This window comes from Capsicum annuum, chromosome 12 (assembly GCF_002878395.1).
Source record: "Capsicum annuum cultivar UCD-10X-F1 chromosome 12, UCD10Xv1.1, whole genome shotgun sequence".
In the NCBI taxonomy this organism is placed as follows: Eukaryota; Viridiplantae; Streptophyta; class Magnoliopsida; order Solanales; family Solanaceae; genus Capsicum; species Capsicum annuum.
Window position 1 is genome coordinate 227,209,805 of NC_061122.1, and position 22,400 is coordinate 227,232,204.

Genomic DNA, 22,400 nt, shown 5'->3' on the forward strand with positions numbered 1-22,400 from the left:
TATACCGAGTAACTCTGCCCATCAAAGTAGTCATCCAACACTTATTTTCCTTTATGACAGTAGTGTTCGGACTAGCTTGGACGCACCTAGTCCAGGTAGTTAGTTGCAGCAACATCCCGCGATCATTCAATTTACTTAAGAAGCGTACGGATCAATCAAGCATAGCAGACAAAATATGAGGTTTACTTATAAGTACCATGTCAAACAATGACACATAAATTGGGACAGAGGGAGAGGGAGTAATATGTATAAAAAACATATAAGCCTGGATCCTAATTTTACATGAAAAACATCAATTTGAGTATAGCTATTATATAGACACACTTTAACACCATGAAGGAACTGAGAGTGTCCACAAATTTCTAGTTCTAAGAAGAGTATTAAAAACAACAGCCCGATGCACTGAGCACCCCCTATGCGCGGGGTCCAAGGAAGGGCCGAACCACAAGGGAAATGAAAGGAAAACATACTGAATAGGCCAATGAATATTTCAGAACTTCGGGTTTACAATCTTCTATGAGTCCTTATGAAGTTAATTGTATTCATTGCAATGACTTTTGAGCAGGCGTATGCTCCAGCCAAACATAGGGATGTTGAAAGCAAAAAAACAGCCTTCCACTGTCTTCCAGACACTAGAATCGCGAATGCAGTTGACAGGAGAGCGATGACACAGAGGGCTTTTTTCCAAGTCTCAAAAGCTTTAACGACATTGCTACATTCCCTGCAATGGACTACATGCCTGAAGTATCTGTTGGCGGGGTTAGGAGCATACATTTCTCCGATTCCTCCTTTAGCTGGCTGAGAAGCTGAAAAATTGGCAACGAAACCAGCAGGGGCGTGCTCGACTACAGCAGGTTGTTGAGGCAGGAAAATGGTGTTGTGACCGAAATGATAAGGCATTCCATGGCCGACTTTGTCCATCCACTTCCTGTACTCAGTTACCCATGTATCCGACGACTTTAGGTTCAAGTAGAGTCTCTTGGTTGGAACCCCTTCTTTCATTAGGATTTCGTTTTGGGACGAAAGGAACCCCATATCCTGCTCGAAGACCTTGCTTGCATTCTGATGAATGAACCAGTTTGGGATAAATTTCAGGATCCCGGTACTTTTTCTTGTGGTCCCAAACCGAACGATAAGCATGGATTTCCCTTGACCAGATGGTCTACAAAGAAAGAGACCTGAAAAGTAGTGCTTCTCCCCATTCTCATCAACAATTTCTCTACTATTGTGAAGAACACAAGGAGCTTCAAAACGTAAGAAGTTCGGAGTATAGTTTGCTTTCCCTTGATCCTTTTCCTTACCCCACCAACCTGCAAAGCCTCGGTTACTCCTTTCTGTCACCTCGAAAAAGAGTGGTCCAGCATCTTCCCTTTTAGCTGTAAAATCTGTCCTATCATGTGATATCGGGACATGAGCAGGATCCATGAGGTTTTCCAAAAGAATAGAGTGATCATATGGGAGCACATGAGTTGTAGAATTATCTCGAAAACCTTTCCTCTCAAAGTTTTCGAACCAGGGGATTTTGTTAATATTAGGTGGTGTTCTGTGAGACATCCATATCCAGACTACTCCCTGGGAATCCCTAACTTCATATGTCTTAGCACAAGCTGATCGAGGAATTTTAGCATTTTCAGGTAGCTGTCCGGAGCAAAATCAAAGACGAGAATGAAAATGGAGTATAACATTTGCAACATGAAACACAAAACGAAAGATGCATAAAACCAACCTGTGGTATCTTCACACATTTACCATCTCCATCGAACTGCCAACCATGATACAGACATTCCAATTTGCCATCATACAGCTGTCCTTCAGAGAGTTTGGCTAACCTGAATTGAGGAGGAATTTGTCACGATTCAATAGTTACTTTTTGGAAATGCATAGAAGTAAAGCCGAAAGAAGTGATCCCCCGACAATCTGGAAGGCAATTTAGTTGAATCCTTAACTAATAGACAGACAGCGCGGGGTATTGTAAGTGACATAGTGGCCTTACTATCACGAACAACTGAGATTCTGCCCTTTTCCACTCCATCAAAATAAATGAAAAAAACATAGATAGACAAAAGATACATGCCAGGGAGAGTGTAGGACGGGAAATGTGCACTAAAGGAGGATTATTTCCCACGTTATCAACAGATTTGGAGAATTAAAACATAACAGACTGACAGTGATACCATATCACGAATCCAACGTATATCAAGCTTCATTCATGACAATATATAACATGCTTGTACTAAATACTTCTAGTAAATATCATATTTCACTATGAGGTTATGGCAGGGTGAATTCTTCTTGAACTTGTTTCTTTCGACTCAACTATGTATACCATTGGAAAATGCTATTACATCGGGTTCACCCATAAGAGGTGCTAACTAGATCCTTAACTTGTCATCCTCGTAATCGTAAATCTTATTTATAACATATAAATACATCATTATAACTTTTGAGGATTGCCAATGACTGATAACTCAACCGGTGGTTGCTGCAAATTTGCTTCAACAAGGAGAAACCCCTAAGGCTGTTAAACTACTCCCTCCGACCAATTTTACCTGTCCCAAATTTTCTAATTTGATGTCTCATTTTAGTTGTCCTATTTTACTTATCAAGACAAAACAATTTTTTTTTCCATTATACCTTAGTGTAATTGATTACTCCTTGTTATTAGCATTCTTGAAAAATGTTGCAAAGAGGAGTACCATTAAAAATATAAATCATGCTTTGGTCATCCATCAATATTGAAACTAATAACAAGACACAATTAAGAGGGGCAAAATGATAAAGTTACATTACCAATCATTATTTTCTTAATAGATGTGTCATCCTAATTTGGAACGGGTAAAATGGGACGGAGGGAGTATTATTAACGCGAAACACTAAATATTCCCTAAGTTCCCTTTTACTTGTCACTTATGCGAACAAGGGATTTTACTTTCACTTGTTCAGGGTAGTTAATCATGAGAAATTTATTATTTCTTTCAATATTACACTTGTCATTAAGTAACTACATAAGTCATAAAGTGTTGATCAAACTTGGATGTTTTCCAAAGCATAATTAATAAAGGTAATTTTGTAAAACAAACCTCTATTAAATGGAGTAGTAGTAATTAATTAGGGAATTGCCAATTCAATAAGGGACACATAAAAGGGGTATAAAAAAAAGGGCAGTCCAGTGCACTAAAGCACCCGCGACACGTCGGATCCGGGGAAGGGCCTCACCACAAAGGTGTATTGTACACAACCTTAGCGTGCATTTCTGCCAGAACCCGTGACCTTCTGATCATAGGACAGCAACTTTAACAATTACTCCAAGGCTCCCCTTCAATATGCAAAAAGAAAAATTTTGAAATGTCTATGCATAATAAGATCATGCTAAAATCCTAAATCTTGATCTCCGATTGTGTTAGTACCCAGCATACCTACGAATACTAAGGGCAGCCTGGTGCACTATAGCTCCCGCTATGTACAGTGCCTGAGGAAGGACCCACCATAAGGGTGTATTCTACGCAACTTTATCTTGCATTTCTGCCATAGGCTGTTATTTCCTGTGGATATTATTTCAAGAATACTCATTAAGGACAATAAAGTTATCTCCACGTGCTCTCTAGGTCACTGGTTCAAGCTGTGAAAACAATCACTAATACTTACACAAAGATAGGCTATCTATATCATTACCAGCCCTTCAAGATCCCGCGTGAACACGGAATGCTTTATGCACCGAACTGCCCTTTTAACACATTAAGGACAACAACAACAACATGTCCAGTGTATTCCCACAAAGTAAGATATGGGAAGGGTAAAGTGTAGGCAGTCCATACCACTACCTCACATGAAGTAGAGATTATTTCCAATAGACTAATAAAGTATACGCCCCGGCCCGGCACATTAAGGACAATGAAAACATAATTAAAACTTAAATAATATCACAAACATATTTGTTTTACCTGTGTGGGCATCTATCTTCAAAGCATCTGAGTTGACCACTACCATCCTTATACAAAACAACTTGTTTATCAAACACAGTAAGACCCAAAGGTGCATCATCAGGTATATTCTTAGTCAAATACAAAGGATACCATTCTTCAGTCCAATCATAACCAACAATTTCCCTTTGTCCTCTCAATTCCTCTAAGCTTGTATCTTGCAAAACCACACTTTGATCCTCACCATCAACTTCAGCTCCAACATTCCCTGCTATTGCATAACAACTTCTCCCATGTTTCTTGATTTGCTTATTATTATGAAGGTAAATTTGAGGTATTTGTAGTGAAACAAAAGGAGTTCTTGGAGTTAATGAAGTTGTTGAGTGGAGTAATTCAAAGAGAAATGGTTGTCGTAATGCCATTTTTGTGAATGATTTTGGTGTTGATTGGTGTATATGTAGGTGTGGGATGCATTAGAGAGACACATGTAGTTTTTTGTTGAAATGTTGTAGTACTAGAAGACTTGTGTTGCTTCTTGTTGAATGAAACCAATGAGAGCCACACAAATACAAGAAAGATTTTCAAGAATATTAAAAATGGAAGTATATTTATGTCTCATTCCCCCATATTTCCAAAAGGCATGGTACATGCAATCAAACTTGTATTTCAATTTTGAAAGTGTATATTTAATTATCTTTAACTTGGTCTCAAATGATTGTATTTAGTAGACATTCAAGGCGAGTGTGACACAAAACGAGGAGCGGAGCCAGGCCTTGTGTTAGGGGGATCGGCCTTCGACAGAAAAATACACCATTTATACATGGTTAAAATTATTTTTATGTATTTATAGTAGGTGTTGAACCCCCTCGGCTAGGTTTTCTTCGAATATTGAACCCCTTTAGTTGAAATTCTGACTTCGCCACTGCACAAAAAATTTGAAGATATCTAGATGATTATTTTGTAAGTTAGGGTATTCAATTGACAAAATAAAGACGAATTGAGGACCTAAGATGACTTTTTTTTCATAATAATTTACTTTTAAATAATCTAAAGGTAATAGAATTTTCACAAAAAATTGTAATTGAAAAAATATTAATAGTTTGAGGAATATTTATGTTTTTTCCTTTTTAAATGGTTTACTTGGTTAAATGAAATTTTTCTGGTTTGAACAAAAAAAAATAAAAATGTGTCAATAATTCTAGTTGTCATCATGCTAATAAAGGTTAAAAGAGGGTTAACCACGCCAATTTGGATTTTGGAGGAGTTATTGGCTATACCTTGTACGTTTAGCAATCATTTTTATTAATGAGAAAATCTTAGCTATACAAAAAAAGTTAGGCTCAATCTTTCTAGCTAGTTCTAAACTGTTTCCTCCGTTCATTTTTACTTATTCCAAATTTTTAATTGTATTTTTATTTATCATTTTTGATATGTCAAGAAAAAATAATTTCAATTTTCCTCTTTTACCCTGAATATTAATTATTTTTCTTCAAATTAATTTTAACATGCAATATAAATAATATTTAATAAAAATACTATGATAAAATTATCATAGTATTAATTATTTTTTATAATAAATATGCCAAATCAAGAGTAGAAGGAGATGTGTGACTTTAATGCATTTATCTTTAATACTCCGTCCATCCCATTTTACTCGTCTCACATTTTCTAATTTGATGTCCCATTTTACTTGTCCTATTTTATTTATCAAGACAAGATAATTTTTTTTCCCATTATACCCTTAGTGTAATTGATTACTCCTTGTTATTAGTATTCTTAAAAAATGTTGTAAAGAGAAGTACCATTAAAAATACATCATTAAAAATATAAATGGTGTTTTGGTATTAGTCATCCATCAATATTGGAACAAATAGTAAGACACAATTAAGAGGGTCAAATGGTAAAGTTACATTATCAATCATTGTTTTCTTAATAGCCGTGCTATCTCAATTTAAGACGGGTAAAATGAGATGGAGGGAGCGCAATCTTAACATTGACTAGTTCGCTTTCAACCAAACAACAACAACAACATACCTAATGTATTCCCACCTAGTGGGGTCTGGGAAGAGTCGAGTGTACGCAGACCATAACACTACCTCAGGAGAAGTAGAGAGGTTGTTTCCGATAGACCCCCAGCTTTCAACCAAATTGTATTGAAATATATTAATCACTTTAAATAGCAGTAGTAAGCAGGGCCGGAGCCAACTCATGTTTAGGGATTCACCCAAATCCTTTTGATGGAAAATTATACTATTTATACATGATTAAAATTATTTTTTTTGTATATATCATTGATGTTGAACCCCCTTCGGCTAGTTCGTGTGCCTACTTCTTTTGATTTTGAACCCCCTTAATGAAAATTTTGGCTCCACTACTGATAGTAAGGAGCGTTTGGGTCAGCCCGTCAAATTTCAAAATCCGTGTGAGCTATTTCTAATGGGTTGCGTCATCTCGTATTAACAACTTTAATCAAAGGTAATTTCAAAATGATCCTAAAATAAAATTTTCTTGATATTTTATTCTTCATAATAAAAATAACATCCGTAAAAATTAATCTTTATTTTTTGATCCTCCTTAATTAACTCTTATTCATATGATAGACTTTCTAACTGTTGCTTATAAATCGATGTTCATGATTTTTTAAAAAACAATGAATTTGTACAATTGATCAAAAATTATACCTTAGATGGAAAAGTTAAAACTTAAACTTATCATTGATAAGAAAAATGTTTAAACTCATGCCTATAAGCTATAAAACAATCATTCATAACATTTCAATAGGATAAATGTATATAAACCAATAAAAAAATCTGCCTTATACACAAACTTTAGGATTTATTTAGCAGATCATAAATTCAAGACACACACTGTAGTGAACAAATATTCAAGATCAAATAAGTAAGAGACAAAAATTCGAAATCTAATAATTAGGGAATAAAAATTTAAGATCCTACACTTTTATGCTAAGTATAATTTCATCGCTCTAATCAAATTACTCATTGCGTCCCAAATTAGTTATCATCCTTATTAAAAATATTTTTTTTTTATAGTGCTTTTCATTTCATAAAATTTATGCATAATTAATTATTCCACTTTTATGCTAAATTATAAATATAAGAGAGGTATTAATACAGTGTAAGAATAAATGCATTAAATAAATTGGGAGCGCTGGCACCTTAATAAGCCCTGCAATGCGCGATCCATATTAGTTGAGTCTCCAATGCGGGCACGGGACATTGGATGAGCAACCTAAAAAGATGCATTTAGTAAAAATGAATACTCCCTCGTCTTAAATTGAGATGACACGTTAATTAAGAAAAATAATTAATAATATGACTAGTTTATCATAATACCCCTATTAAACGATGTTTAAATTTTAATTTGAAGAAAAAATAATTAATGGAAAGAATAAAATATGAAAAAAAATTTATCTCTTTTTTATTAATAAAAAAATAAGTAAAATAAAAAATAAAATTATGGAATTTGGTAGGGAGGGAGTAATTGAGTAATTAAATTACTAGCACGTCCGGTTTAACCACCTATTATAATTTCTCTTAGACTATCAACCATTACCTTCTCTCCTTCCCGGTTAAATTTCCCATTTGCTTTATTATCCTGTACTGTCGGATCGAGCAATTCGAGCTGGAGACCCAGGAGACTCCGGCGCCGGGAAACGGCAAGATCCGATACCGATCACCCTCGGCAGCTGAGCTTTTAGAGTCACAGCTCGACAACGATAATAATTCACTCCAAATGGACAAATCATCTTTAAAGAGGAATAACAACAGACTTTTTTACACTGAATCTTTTTACGATAAGATCCGGAGATATAAAGGTGTTATACTTGTGATCTGTGTTCCGTTGCTTCTAGTTTCTCTCGTGCTCTATGCAATGCCGACGACGAGGACCAGTTATGATTCGGTTGAATCTCTTAACCGGAAGTTCTCGCCCAGTGTTGGAGGAGGATCGTTGAGGTATGCGGTTATTTTTGATGCTGGAAGTTCTGGGAGTAGAGTTCACGTCTTCTGTTTTGATGACAAGTTGGATCTCGTTCCCATTGGCAACGAGCTCGAACTTTTCGCTCAGGTAACTTTCTTTGGTTCGTAAGTCAAATTTCAATTTGAGTAACAAAGTTTATTTCAATGAGAATAGACATTAAGATAGCGGAGAGTGCTGGATAGTCTTTCTCTGATAAGAATAAGATCCATAGGTATAAAGACGTAATACTTGTGATTTTTGTTCCGTTATTCCGGGTTTCTCTCGTGCCCTTTGTAATGCCGACGATGAGGAGTTATGTGAGTGTCGGAGGAGGATCTATGACGTATGCGGTTATATTTGATGCTGGAAGTTTCAGGAGTAGAGTTCATGTGTTTTGTGTTGATGAGAAGTTGGATCTTGTTCCCAGTGGCAGCAATGAACAATGGTGTAAAATCAAATTTTAATTGAAGGCAGTATATGTATATATAATATTAATAAGATGCAAAGTTATTAGTCAAATGTTTCGGTAATAGAGTTCATGTGTTCCGTTTCAATAAAAATAAGAAATACGATAGTGGTGGCTCTTTTTTGTGATAACAGCGAGATCCAATACCGATCACCCTCGGCAGTCGAGCTTTTGGAGTCACAGCTCAACGATTCACTACACATAAAAAAGGCAATGAAGCGACACAACAATAACAATAGACTATATAGTGATATAGGCTTTAGTACGATTCAAAGTTTACTAGGCAAGCAAGGTAAAATTTGAGCTATAGCTCGTTAACGATGATATATATTATTGATCCCAATAGAATCTAGTTTGGATTTAACGAGTTGTCCTAGCGAAGAGATTCATTATTTGTGTTACATCTCCGAATTTAGATGAGGGCTTTCCTCTTATCTCTCAGATTATAGGCATTGAAGTGATCGTGATAAAGTAAGAAACTACTCCCTCCATTACTTTTTAATTGCTCCCTTTTCTTTTTTAGAGTCAAACCATACAAACTGTGACCAACATTTTGGGATGTATTTCTTAATCAAATTGAAAAAAAGAAAATTGTAGTTTATAGTACTTTTCATGTAGTTTTTGAATATCTCAATTTTAATTTTAAAAAATTAAATTAATCTAATCTAATTTAGCTTTGAAACTAAGTCAAATTGACTCAAGAAGAAACTACGAGCACCATACCTATTGTGTGTGGCTCAGACCTTATATATAAGTTGGAAAAAATAAAAAGTACTCCATATTTTGATAAGGAATAAAGTAAGTCTTTCTCTGTATATAAAGAGTTGAATCTATTGCGTCTGACTGTCTGATGCAGATCTTATAGTTACATATATGTGGAAATGAAAGTAAGTACACGCATATAGACAAACCCACTGCTTCAAAAACACAGTGGTAATTGGTGACTATGAGAGATTCTACATCAGTTTAATTTAGAGTTTACTGTGGAAAAGAGCTAAAATTTGTGCTAAACAAGCTATTGGAATGACTAGCTTACCTAGGTGTTAAATCAAACATGACTGATGGAACATGACAACTCAATTTCTCTGGGTAACTACTCTAGTTTCTGCATGGTTTAGTAAAATGTTGGGGATGATTTTTCTATGTCCGGGGTTTCGTCTTTATGAATGAAAAAGTGCAAGGCTGATTAGAGAGGTCTTAGAAAAGTCATAGATTGATGGTGGAATTCCTAATACCGTCGGTCTAAATCTTGTATCTGTTGATTAGTTTTTGATTGAAATATAGTTGTTTGATTGATTGAAATGCATCTCAAATGAGATCCATAATGCTCTGCAAACATGCTATCTGTTCGCCTCTTTCTAGTTTGTCACTTATGGCTTCCTAGATTTTGTGTAAATGCTTTCTATTCGAGGCAAATTCTCATCTATAATTGCCTTCCTTACCACAGAATAAACCAGGTTTGAGTGCATTTGCTAGTGATCCTGAGGCTGCTGCTGCTTCTCTTCTACCACTTCTAAAGGATGCAGAGAATGTAGTTCCACGCAATTTGCGCAGTAATACACCAGTGAGAGTTGGGGTTAGTGAACATTGTTATTAAAGTAATTTCGTATTCAAGTTCAAACTTTTTAGCCTGCCCATGTGCTCAATATTGATAGGCAGTCTGTCTAGGCCACTGCAGGTTTGAGGCAGTTGGAAGGTGATGCATCTGACAGGATTCTTCAAGCGGTAAGATTGATTCACATCCTAGACCTTCATCTATTTGGGCATGTCTTATGTTACAAGTTTAAGTGGCTTTTTCTACTTACATTTGCCAGTACTTAAGAACAAATAATGTGTTTTGAAGGTGAGGGATTTTCTGAAGAGCAAAAGCAGCTTCAATGCAAAAGCGGATGCGGTCACTGTTCTTGATGGAAATCAGGAGGGTGCTTACCAGTGGGTATGTTATTTGAACTTCAAACTGTTATGAACTTCTTTATAGATTAAACTACTGTTCAACAGTGGAGTTGCTTCCTTAGTTTAATTGAGCTCTTTTTAGATTTAGAAAAAGGCAAAATGGTTGTGATGGTCTTGAGTTCATTTTCTGCTAGTCGTAACTGTAGTCCCCTCTGATGTCTGATGTGTTGTTGATTAATTAAGTCAAGATTAGTGGATCTTTTGGCTAAGATTTAACATTATCAGTATGATAAAAGATTGAATTTTAGCTCAAGTTCAAGAAATGGATGACAAAGTAGATATTCTTCTCTCTCTTTAAGCAAAAGGAAGCACTACATTGACATAATACAACTAAGGAGTTTCGTTCTCCATCCGAATGCTTTCTTCTCGTGACTTCCATTTTCCAACCTTGGTTTCTGGTAGAAGTATTACGCTCTCCTATCCTACATGCTTTTTGCTACATGCTTTTTGGACATCTTTCGTCTATTTGATTTACATGCTATATACAGAAGTAGAGAGCATAGATAAAAATGTGATTCTCTATAAAGAAAAAGTACCAGTAATGGTGCTCCAAATATGTACATGAAACTTAAGTAACCCTCTAATATGTACAATAGATTTTTCAACCCCTTCAAAATCTCTCTGATTCCTTCTTTGAAGTTCTTCCATTCAAGTACCACAGGGTTATTTCCAACGACCCATATTAGGAGAAATCTTGGCAAAAGCTGATAATCCACTTAATACCAAACATAATCCAAACAGTTGGTGCGCTACCGGACAATGAATTGGCAAGTGGTTCACGTATTTCTTGACCTCTATCCCATGAAAAACTTAGCTATTAAGCTACCGTTTTCCTCAAGTTCAGGTGTTAGAAGCCTTTGGCACTTAATACATCAATATAGGATTACATGTGTAGTTCATCCAATCTTAAAGGTGGCTTTGTTATCCTATTTGTGTGAGAAATTAAGGAGATTGGATAATTATCCATCCTAAAGGGTCGGGATAAAGTAGAATAATTTTTAATTTTATCGTATTTTCTACCCTATATTGTTTGAATTAAAAGATAGAATAAGCAAATAGAATGAATTTCGCTATTAAATCTCTATGCAATTGAACATTGTCTAATTAGGCCTTTTTGGTGTTGCTAGTATACTGCATGAAAAGCACCAGCCTGTAAGTGTGAGTCAATCCTATGCAATTAAACATTGCCTTAGGCCATTTTGGTGATACACTAGTAATCCTACATAAGAAACACCAACCCATAAGTGTGAAACCACAGAGTGAGGTTGTTAAAGACGGACAAGGTAGACCTAAAATCAAACGAAAGAAAGTTATTTCGAAAGATCTACATTTCTTGGATCCATGCTAACTTAGCAAAAAGTAGGATATAATGGAAAGAAAAGAGCTATATATGTGATATCAATTAGTTGGAAATGTGTTTTAGTCATGTTAAGTATGTTTACTTTAACTCCTTTGTTTTCTAGGAGTCTTTTAGCCCTATATTTATTTCTATTTTGTACTTCCTATGTTTCAATTTGTGTCTTTATACTTTTCTTTTAGTCAGAAGAGTGTCACTTTCTGCATTTAGCAACTCTTTAACTCCAATATTCTACCCGGCACGTTTAAGACCATAAAATTCAAAGGGCATTTTGGTAAATTATACACATCTTTAGTTTAAGACCATAAGATAAATTTCTTTATTTTTTAAACTCCGTGCCTAGTTAGACTAAGGCATATAAAATGAAATGGAAAGAGTAACTTTTCTCCGATGTGAGTTTGAAAGGAGTGACATGATCCTTGAGGATTCATATTGCTAGCCTTATTTTGCTTGGGGTTAAGGCATAGTTGTGTTGTACTAATCCTGCTTGACGAAAAGCAAACCAATCAGTCTCCCTTTCACTTTTTCTCTTTTGAAACACTAGAGAGGTATCGGACTTTGGAGTTCTCCGATAGAAATAATGTTTAAAAAAACTTTCTGAACCATTAAAAAGAACTCATTCTTGATGTTTGACCCAATCATATGGATCATATGATTTGTGTCACCTCGTGTTACAGTCTGATATATGGGTCAACTAATTGTATAGCTAGCTGACTTTTTGTGTACGGTATCAATGCAGGTAACCATTAATTATTTATTAGGCAAATTGGGAAAGAAATATTCTGATACAGTTGGAGTGGTTGATCTTGGAGGTGGATCTGTGCAGATGGCGTATGCCATCTCAGAGTCAGATGCCCAAAAGGCTCCAAAGGTATCAGATGGAGAGGATACATACGTCCAGCAAATGTATTTGAAGGGGACAAAATACTACCTTTACGTCCACAGGTCATTCTCATACTCGATACAGAATTATGTGATGGTATTAAAGAAATTCCGTGCATATTTCTGCTCTCCAAATTATTCGTTGAATCTTTGATCCAACCTTTTATCAGGATGAATCTCTGATCCAACTTTAAGCAAGAACATATTTCACTTATTGTTCATAGTCGGCTTATCTCATCTTTATTCTGTAAAAGCTTAATTTGATCTATGTATGTTGTTTACAGCTATTTACACTATGGCTTACTAGCAGCTCGAGCTGAGATCTTGAAGGTGACCGGTGAATCTGGAAATCCTTGCATCTTGGGAGGCTATCATGGTATTTACTATTTCTCTCCTTGTGCAATGCAATGATCATTCTATGCTTGACTAGGCATCATTTCTCTCTGTAATAAGTAAAAAAAGAGGTTGACAAGAGATACGACTTCCTCCTTCCGTGACCTGGATCTTCATATCTTGTCGTATTCACAGATAAGATGCAGAAAGTAGTAGCAAGCTATCCTTAAGTTACATTGACCCTGTTATACTAATTTGGAAGATATGTACTTATTCTCCTGTATTAGCAAGTAGATCATTGAAGATGAACAATGTGTTTTTGTAGGGTCATACAAATATGCAGGAGCAGAACACCCAGCATCGGCTCTGCCTCAAGGTTCAAGCATGAGTAGTTGTAGGGACGTAACAGTAAAGGCTCTGAAAATTAATGAACCAGCATGTACTCACATGAAATGCACCTTTGGTGGCGTGTGGAATGGTGGAGGCGGAGATGGCCAGAAAAACATGTTTGTTGCTTCATTCTTCTTTGACAGAGCTGCTGAGGTATAAAATCTAACGAGTTAGAAAAGTATTCTAATTTGTTCTCTTCCCCGTGTCTCTGACATAAATGTTATATGTTGTGGGCATAGGTTGGTATTATTAATCCAAGTTTAGCTGTTGCAAAAGTTCACCCAGCTGACTACGAAAGTGCAGCTAAGCATGCTTGTGGAACCGGACTAGAGCGTGCCAAATCTGAATTTCCTCATGTACAGACCGACAACTTGCCATACCTATGCATGGATCTCGTTTATCAGTACACTCTACTTGTAGATGGCTTCGGTGAGTAAAAACTAGATTCACATTTCAGTAAGTTTACGCAACATTCATTCAATACGTTTTGAGTGATTCACCGCTGTTCTTTTTTAACCGAGCAGGACTTGACCCTCAGCAAGAAATCACATTGGTGAAAAAAGTCGAATACAAGAATTCCCTTGTTGAAGCCGCATGGCCATTAGGCAGTGCCATTGAAGTTGCATCATACTGAGTTAGCTTAACTGGGAAATCGACACGATCCGTTCGTGCAATTTTGGGTTTTAATAGCTTATGATTTTCAACTATATATTTTTGACCTGCAGCTATGGATAAGCCTATTGAGCTTAATGTTCTGGAACAGAAAGATGCTACTTGGGTGCCAAAGTCCAAGCTGGTTGATAATTCTTTGTGTTTCCCTTTCATTAAAGGGAATTAACAATAGTGATAAATCTGTTTGTAATCATGTATTATGAGAATTATGCACCATATAAGTGAGATCATTTTTTGGGTTCCCACACAAATTACATAACAGGGCTCGTTTGGTACAAGGGATAAGGGATAACTAATCTGAAGATTAATTTTCGGATGAACTTAACCTATGTTTGGTTGGGATGAAATGTGGGGATAACTTATCCCGGGATTAGTTATTTTGGAATTGTAATGTTATTTTTATCCTACATCGGGATAACTTGTTTCCCAACTTTGGTTAGATAGTTCCAAATGGTAGAAACTTACTCAGATCGGATCTTTACACCAAATCAATAAATTTAATTCAAGTGTACTGGTTACACCTATTTATCACTTAACTATGATTAACTAAGACTAAGGTTTTCTCACATTGAATTTTATCTAATAAGGTTAATTTTGGTGTAAACATTAAACTCTTTAAGTATCTATCTGTGGTTAGAGCTTGGTTTCCTTATTATGTCCTTGAGGCCAAGGCAGATTCAAAGGGATCCATAATTTAAACTTGTTGAGTTCGAATTCAGAATTATAATTTATCAAATTCAAAAATTTATTATTTATGCTTATTTAGCGAGTTTTAAAATTACATATACAAGATCTAAGCCAAAATACTAGATTGAATGAACCTGTAGCTCTTTCATCAGGTCTACCTCTAATCGATTCAATACTAGGTGGTTTTTTTCTGATATTTATGTAAAATTGTTGTGATCGGCACATATAGACAGAAGATAACAATACTAGGTGCTTTTTTCTCGATTAATTAAGATAACAATACTAGGTGCTTTTTTCTCGATTAATTAGAGTTACCTGATATTCTTGTAAAATACACGAGGCCAAGAAAACTTGATATATTGAGACAAGAATATTTCACCATATTGAATATGGCCTTAAAGATTTGGTTCTTGATGCTCTACTTTAAGCAAATTGGAGGGACACCCTTAATCCAAAGAAACTTGATAATTTTCTAATACCTCTTCCTTTTACCATAAACCTCACAAATTTGAGGAACAAATTACTCCCTCCATTTCAAAAAAAAAAATAAAAAAATTTACTTTGACTTACACAAAATTTAAGAAAATAAAGAATTAATCTTATGGCCTTAAATTAAAGTTGTGTTAAATGTATCAAAATATTCTTCAATTTTGTGGTCCTAAACGTGTCATGTAGAAAGTTGAAATTAAAGTATTATTAAAAAAGAAAAAAAGTCATTCTTTTAAAATGGACTAAAAATAGAAGTAGATCATTCTATTTTAAACAAAAAGGGAGTTGATTAGAATGTAAATAAACTACACTACTTTTTATTTTCTTTTATCCCTCGCTAGAAACTCCCATTCCTTTTACATTCTTTATAACTTGAATTCACAACCTCCAATCATTTTCACAACCTCCAGATTGGAGGTGAGATATGATTACCTTCCGACCAATTCCCTCTTGTCAAATAAACCACACTAAATTGCAGGTAAAATAGCTGAAAATATTGGAGATTGCCTATTGATTAATAAAGTGGATTTAGAATTATAAAATTTTAGGTTTAAATCAGAAAAGACAAAAAGATTAAAATTATTGCCACTAATTAAATTATGAGTTCGAGTCGTAAAAATAATCTTCCCTAAAAATATTAGATAAGATTGTGTACAAATTAGAATAAAATGTAAATAAACTACACTAAATTTTTATTTTTAAAATTTCTTTTTATCCCTCACTAGGAACTCTCGCTCCTTTTACTTTTTTGGTAACTCGAATTCACAGCCACTAGAACTCCGGTTCCTTTTTCTTTCTTGATGACTCGAGCCACCAAGAATTCCCGTCCCTTTTACTTTCTTGATAATTCGAATGCACGACACCATTCTTGGTAACTCGAACTTACGGCCGGTCCCTTTTACTTTCTTGATGACTCAAATTCATAGTCTTTCTTGATAACTCGAATTCACAGCCACCAAGAATTCCCATCCTTTTTACTTTCTTGGTCGACCAACTCCCTCTTGTCAAATAAACCACACTAGATGAAATATGATTATCATCCGACCAATTCCCTCTCGTCAAATAAACCACACTAGATTGATGATAAAATAGATGAAAATATTGGAGATTGTCTATTGATTAATAAAGTGAATTTACGATTATAAAATTTTAGGTTTAAATCAGCAAAGACAAAAATATTAAAATTATTGCCATTAATCAGATCATCAATTTGAGCCTTGAAAACAATTCTACCACAAAAATGTTGTTAGATAAGATTGTGTATAATAACCACTTATAGTCTTGACGATCGTATTAAAATACCCAAACCGTTAATAGAAAAAATTACTCGATATTTGTGCCGATGAAAGATAACAATTAATCAAAAAAAAAATAAAAAAATAGATGTATGAGAGATGAAAAAATGTATTTCATTTATCATTATGTCAAAACAACAGAAACTATCTTCATAATCTCTCTAAATTAACTACAATCAAAGATATGAGTAAGTCACATTTCTAACATTAGAAGGCATAAAAGCTAAGACCATAAGAACAACAAGAATGAAAATTGGTACTAACAACAACATAAATGGTGGTGGTGGCAATGGTGGAAGTATTAATGGCAAAAGTAACAAAGATGCTGTTAGACCAAGCAGTAAAATTATTGACTCCAAGCTGAAATAACTCTTTGATAACATCTTTTTGCCTTGTCCTTGTGTAAATGATCTGTTATACTCACCACCAGAATTCTTCATTGTTTTCAAATCCATAATGTTGTTGAAATATTGATGATGTTGATCCAAATTTATGAAGTTGTTGGATGGTCTTAACTTTGCCTTTGATGATTCCATGTCCATGTTTATTTGAATTACAGTAGTAGCCAGTAAACTCTTAATCAGAGATCTCGGGTTTCAACCTTGAAGGAAGTGGTGTTCAAGAAAGTCTGTTTTTTCTCTTAATCAGATGTCTCGAGTTTTTAATTCCAATTCCGGAGAATGAAGAAACTTCTTGGACAAGAGCCAAGCTCTTCAAAATTTGATGTTCAATCTTGTGCTTTCCTAAAACTCTCTGTCTTTGAGGTTTCAGATTCAAGTCCTGAGTATGAAACCGCCCTGAAGAGCACTTCACCTTTGAAATAACACTCAAATTTGTATGCAGATATCGGACACCGGAAGATAACCACTCCAAAAAGTCCAATCTTTAGCAAGAACAAGAATCTTGAAAATGAAATCACAATTGAGAAGATATATTATTGGTGTTGTATGTTGTTTTCTCTCTAAAGGGTGTGATTTTAAAGGGAGAAAAAAGAAATGAAGATTTTGGAATGAGAAAGGTGAAAAAATTTCTTTGATTTATAAATGGTTGATCTTTTGAACTTGATGTTTCTTGGTTTTAGGGGATTGTATATAGGGTTATTTGACAATGATATTTCTTGGTTTTAGGGGGATTGTGTGATATATTAGCATTTGGTATGAGATTTTGATGGATCTATAGTTGTTACACTCATATATCAATATGATTTGATTTTTGCTTATATTATATAGTATGCCTAATTATAGTATTATTATAGGAGGGGTGGGGTGAGGGGGTGTTGGGAATTTGGGTGGATTCAGTGAATTAGAAAAACCAAGTGGGGCAAGATGATTTGCATGTTGATTGTTTTCTGGTAAAACAAGGGATTGTCACACTGTCCAAGGTTCTTCACCCCTAGACAACATGTCTCTTCACCCCCACACTTTCCACTTGTCTTTTTAATTAAGAAAGAAAAACAGGACTTACTTGTTTCAATTTCAAATGATGTATTTGCTTCAAATACACTTCATTTTATCTGTACATCTTTACCTATTCCTAGTCTCATTTGATAATCTAATTGATCTTGTTTTTAAAAATACTACTCTCGTCCCATTTTAGTCGTTTTAAATTTTTTAATTTAATTTTTCGAGACGGGATAATTTCTTTTTTCTTTTTTATTCTTAGTATTAATTGTTTTTCTTCAAATTAAAATGTAAACATCATTTAATAGGGTTATTATGGTAAATTAGTCATGTTATTAATTACTCTCTCCGTTTAAAAATGAACGACCTACAACTTGACACAAATTTTTTAAGAAATTAAAGAAAACTTTTAAATCTTGTAGCCTTAAATTAAAGTTGTGTTAAATGTACCAAAATGTTCTTTAATCTTGTGGTTATAAACATGTCACGTGGAAAGTTGAAAATAAAGTATTGCCAAAAAAGAAAAAAGGTCATTCTTTTTTAAATGGAAGGAGTACTATTTTTCTTAATTAACGTGCAATGTCAAATTGAGACGAGTAAAATGGAACAGAAGAAGTATTTGACTGGACACATTTTAAAAAAAAAATATTTCTTTCATTTTAAAATGAATGAACAATTTTGATTTAATATAAAGTTAAAGAAAATAAATACTCTCTTCGTCTTATTATTTAATGATGTCAACCTCATTTTATCCTTAATGAATCCCACTTAATAAAAAAAATAACTAAAAAGTAAATACTAAAGTAATTTTAAAATGGACAATTTTGTAAACCTTACAAAGTCTTCACTCATTTCTTAAACTTCGTGTTCGGTCAAAAGACAACACATAAAATGAAACGAAGGAAGTAAGATTTTTTGAATCTTGTAATCTAAAGTTATGTCAAATATACCAAATTACATTTTAATCTTGTGATCTTAAATATGTGATGTGGAGAGTTGAAATTCAAGAGTTGGATTAATAACAATGATAAAGATTAAAATAAATATAAAATGATAAATTATCTCTTAATTTTTTAAATTGAAAAAGTAAAGGTGAACAACTATTTTAGGATGCTAGACAAGTTCTCTATCGCAATTTATACTCACTCTGTTTCATATTACTTCATCCTTGTGAACCTGACACACACTTTACCAGAGTTTTAATGTAATTAGAGATATATTTTATTAAATTTATCTTATTAAGTGAAGTTTTAAAATTTTAAATTTGATTACTGTTATTCTATGTAATTATTTAATACTAAAGATATCATAAAAAAAATAACAAATTTTCTTAATTTATTGATTTGAACAAATAAAATGAAACATAAATTTTTACCACAAAAAACAAGTAAATAAAATAAACAGACTTTTCTTCTTTAATATCGAAATCCTAGTCTCAACCATCCTACCTCACATCTTGGTAAATTAATTCCAAATCATTTAATACCCCCTAATTTGTTCAAAATTACTTGATATTTTTTCATTGTTGTTATTTTGTACATAATTAAGAAAAGATAATATTGCTTTCTGTTTTACCTCTAACATTAATTGATTATTCTTCAAATTAATTTCAGGACAATAGTAAATATTAATTAATCGGGGTAATAAATTAAAATAATTATGTCAATAATTATTTTATTAATGACTGCTAAGCTGCGATGTGACAAATAAAATTGAAGGAATGAATTAGTCTGTTTAATAAAATTTTCATAAACTACTTATTTTTATAAAATTATTTATTGTATAATAAGTGTTTTCTGGAAAAATAATTCGAAAAAAATGATATTTTATGTTTAGTTAATCAATTTAAAAAGTACTTTTATTAATATTAAAGAAGCAATTTATATTTAGTTAAAGTTATAAAAATACTTATACTAAAAAATTACTTTTTTTATCTTCTAAAAAACAACTTATATTACTACTCAATAATGCTTATATTTTCCTAATAAACATTTTTATTAAAAATAAAAAATTTTAGCTTCCTAAAACTTAACAAAATCAACTATAAATCTTCAACATTTTTATAGTTTCTAATCATTTACTTCCTCCGTTCCATTTTAGCTGGGCACATTTTATTTTATACGAGAATTTAAAACTCATAAATTGAATGATGAATTTTACTATTTTACTCTTTACTCATATTAATGATAGTTATTGGTCAAAAAAATGGACATTGAAATTGTAATTGTTCATATTTAATAAATACTATTAATTATAGTGGTAAATGAAAAAAGATTAGTTAATTCTATTTAGTGCTGTGCAAAAATCGAATCGACCGATAAATCGAACTGATAAAAATGTTATTGGGTTATTGGTATTGGGTTTTCGGGTTAACGATTTTTTAGTGATTTTATAAAAAAAATTATTGCGTAAATGGTTCGGTATCGATTTTAGCTTATTGGGTAATCGGTTAAACCGATAACCCAATAAGGATACACTAAGTTATTGTTTTATCTCTATTTATATTATATATTTAAATATCTCTCTCTTTATCTATCTCTCTCTCTATATATATAGAGAGAGATATGTATATATATAGATTATATGCACTGCTAATTCATATTTCAGTGATTCACAAAGTATTAACATATTCAGGGCAACAAAGGCATACAATATAAAGTTCGGCTATTATCGTACTAAAAAACTTGAAGCATTTATAGCTTCCAACAATTAGGATTCAATTTTTTCCTAACTAACATTCAGTTCAAGTTTGAAGATTTTTGTAAACTAAAATGCATTGCGTAGGTTTTGGCGGTAATTAAGATTTCATTTTTTTTATGTTAGTTGTTACTATTTCTATTTTATAAGTATTTTCTTATTGGTGAAATCGAAAATCGAACCGTTAAGGATCAAAAATTGATAAACCGAAACCGATAAGAAAATATCTTATTAGTTGGTTATTGGTTTTACATATTCAAAAATCAAAAATCAATAAATCAAATCAATAATACGTAAAATCGAATCGAACCTATCGATGAACACCCCTATTTGGCTAATGAAAATTCAAAAGAAGGATCAGTGTGTAAGGTTAATGCAATCAAAATGAATTTGTCCTTTGACTTGGAAACAATGAATTGGACTTTGGAACAAAGAATAAAAGCAATAATAGTCTTTCTTATTTTACATGTTTGCCATGTTTCACTTGATTATTATAATGTCTATCCATTAATTTAAAATTAATCTCTATTGACCTTATAGTTGCCAACCAAGACTAAAAGTAAAAATAATATTCTCTCACTCCATTTTTATTTGTCTACGGTTACTTCTTAAAAAATAATTATAAAAATAATTTTTTTTTTATTTCATTTGTTTTTATTTATATCCATTATACTATTTATATATATTTTTACTTTTTTTTTTTCACATTTAAAATATCAAGGGAATTTTTTTTCTTCCATTTCTTACTTTAAACATTAATTACTTTTTCTTTGATTCATTTTCTAAGACTTGAGAATGAAATTAATTTAATATAAATATTATAGAAAATATAATGTTAATCATTATTTCTTAAGAAAAGCGTAAAGCCTAAACTGGATAAATAAGAGTGCAGCAACAACTACAAAAATAATATACTCAGTATATTTTTATTAAGTGGAGTTTGAAGATCGAGTGTGAGTGCACGCAGTTCATACCACTATTTCAGAGGTGAGATAGAGAGGTTGTTTCCTATATATCCTCGACCAGTGACGGACTCAGAATTTAGGAATTTAGGAATTGTGGGTGCTCAGGAGGTCTGAACACACGTATTGACCCCTAAAACTTAAAATTTCTGCCTGAAAACTGAAGCGCCTATCGATCTTCTTAATTTATTGAGTGTTTTTCTAAGTCTTATACTAATTTTTATACATATTTTATATAATTAAATCTAATTTGTGCCGAATTTAACGAGTGTCGAAATATTCTAAAATTAGTTTTAGATCCGTTTTTGTCCTCTGCTCAAGATAAATTAATCTAGAAAAAGGGATAAATAAAATTGAATGAAGGAAATGATATGTAGTTATTTTTGAAGACTATAAATATTTTAATTATGACCTATAAATAATATAAATATTTTACTCATATAAAGAGATATTATATTTTAAGAAATCGAATAAAAATACGACGGATAATTTAAGACGAACGAAGTAAAACGGAAAGAGAAATTTATAATAAAACATGTGCATGACCGGCCTTTGATTCAATGAATTTTAATTCAAAACCTATGAACCAATTAAATGATTTTAATTTCTTCCTCGTACAAAGTTGCATTAAATTTCATGCACTTGGCTTTTGCGATATAGACGGAATTACATGTAATTTATGAATTTATTCCAATTTATATTTATTTAATTTAATTATTACTATATACTTTCTCCGTTTTATTTTATTCGTCTTAAATTGGGATGATATAGTTATTAAGAAAATAATGATTGGTAATATAACTTTATCATTTTGTCCTTTTTAATTGTGTCTTATTATTAGTTCCAATATTGATGGATGACTAATTCCAAAGCACAATTTATATTTTTAATGGTACTCCTCCTTGCAACATTTTTCAAG

At 32.8% G+C, this 22,400-nt stretch overlaps 3 protein-coding genes across 3 annotated transcripts; 1 reads left to right on the forward strand and 2 right to left on the reverse strand.

Moving 5' to 3' along the window:
- Window positions 1–162: 162 nt before the first annotated feature.
- On the reverse strand, window positions 163–4,492 carry LOC107850303 (protein TIC 55, chloroplastic). Its single transcript, XM_016694724.2, is given in 4 exon segments — window positions 163–1,638; window positions 1,727–1,829; window positions 3,942–4,366; window positions 4,368–4,492. Coding segments are annotated over 4 exon segments (1,689 nt in total). The 5' UTR covers window positions 4,395–4,492; the 3' UTR covers window positions 163–504.
- Window positions 4,493–7,424: 2,932 nt separating this feature from the next.
- On the forward strand, window positions 7,425–14,196 carry LOC107850302 (apyrase 2). The gene is made up of 9 exons (XM_016694722.2): window positions 7,425–8,006; window positions 9,812–9,940; window positions 10,033–10,089; window positions 10,208–10,300; window positions 12,414–12,619; window positions 12,841–12,932; window positions 13,215–13,432; window positions 13,519–13,708; window positions 13,804–14,196. Exons 1-9 carry the CDS (start codon window positions 7,674–7,676, stop codon window positions 13,911–13,913), a joined length of 1,428 nt encoding a protein of 475 aa, XP_016550208.2. The 5' UTR covers window positions 7,425–7,673; the 3' UTR covers window positions 13,914–14,196.
- Window positions 14,197–16,513: 2,317 nt separating this feature from the next.
- LOC107850301 (ARGOS-like protein) lies at window positions 16,514–17,105 on the reverse strand. The gene has a single exon (XM_047401257.1). It carries the CDS (start codon window positions 16,962–16,964, stop codon window positions 16,599–16,601), a length of 366 nt encoding a protein of 121 aa, XP_047257213.1. The 5' UTR covers window positions 16,965–17,105; the 3' UTR covers window positions 16,514–16,598.
- Between the last annotated feature and the right edge of the window lie 5,295 nt (window positions 17,106–22,400).

Excerpts from the sequence above, each read along its gene's own strand:
- LOC107850301 (XM_047401257.1), bottom strand. The coding sequence starts at position 16,964 with ATGGACATGGAATCATCAAAGGCAAAGTTAAGACCATCCAACAACTTC.
- LOC107850302 (XM_016694722.2), top strand. The coding sequence starts at position 7,674 with ATGGACAAATCATCTTTAAAGAGGAATAACAACAGACTTTTTTACACT. Across the intron at positions 10,090-10,207 it reads CTGACAGGATTCTTCAAGCG|GTGAGGGATTTTCTGAAGAG; the intron begins GTAAGATTGATT and ends TGTGTTTTGAAG. Across the intron at positions 12,620-12,840 it reads TACTACCTTTACGTCCACAG|CTATTTACACTATGGCTTAC; the intron begins GTCATTCTCATA and ends TGTTGTTTACAG.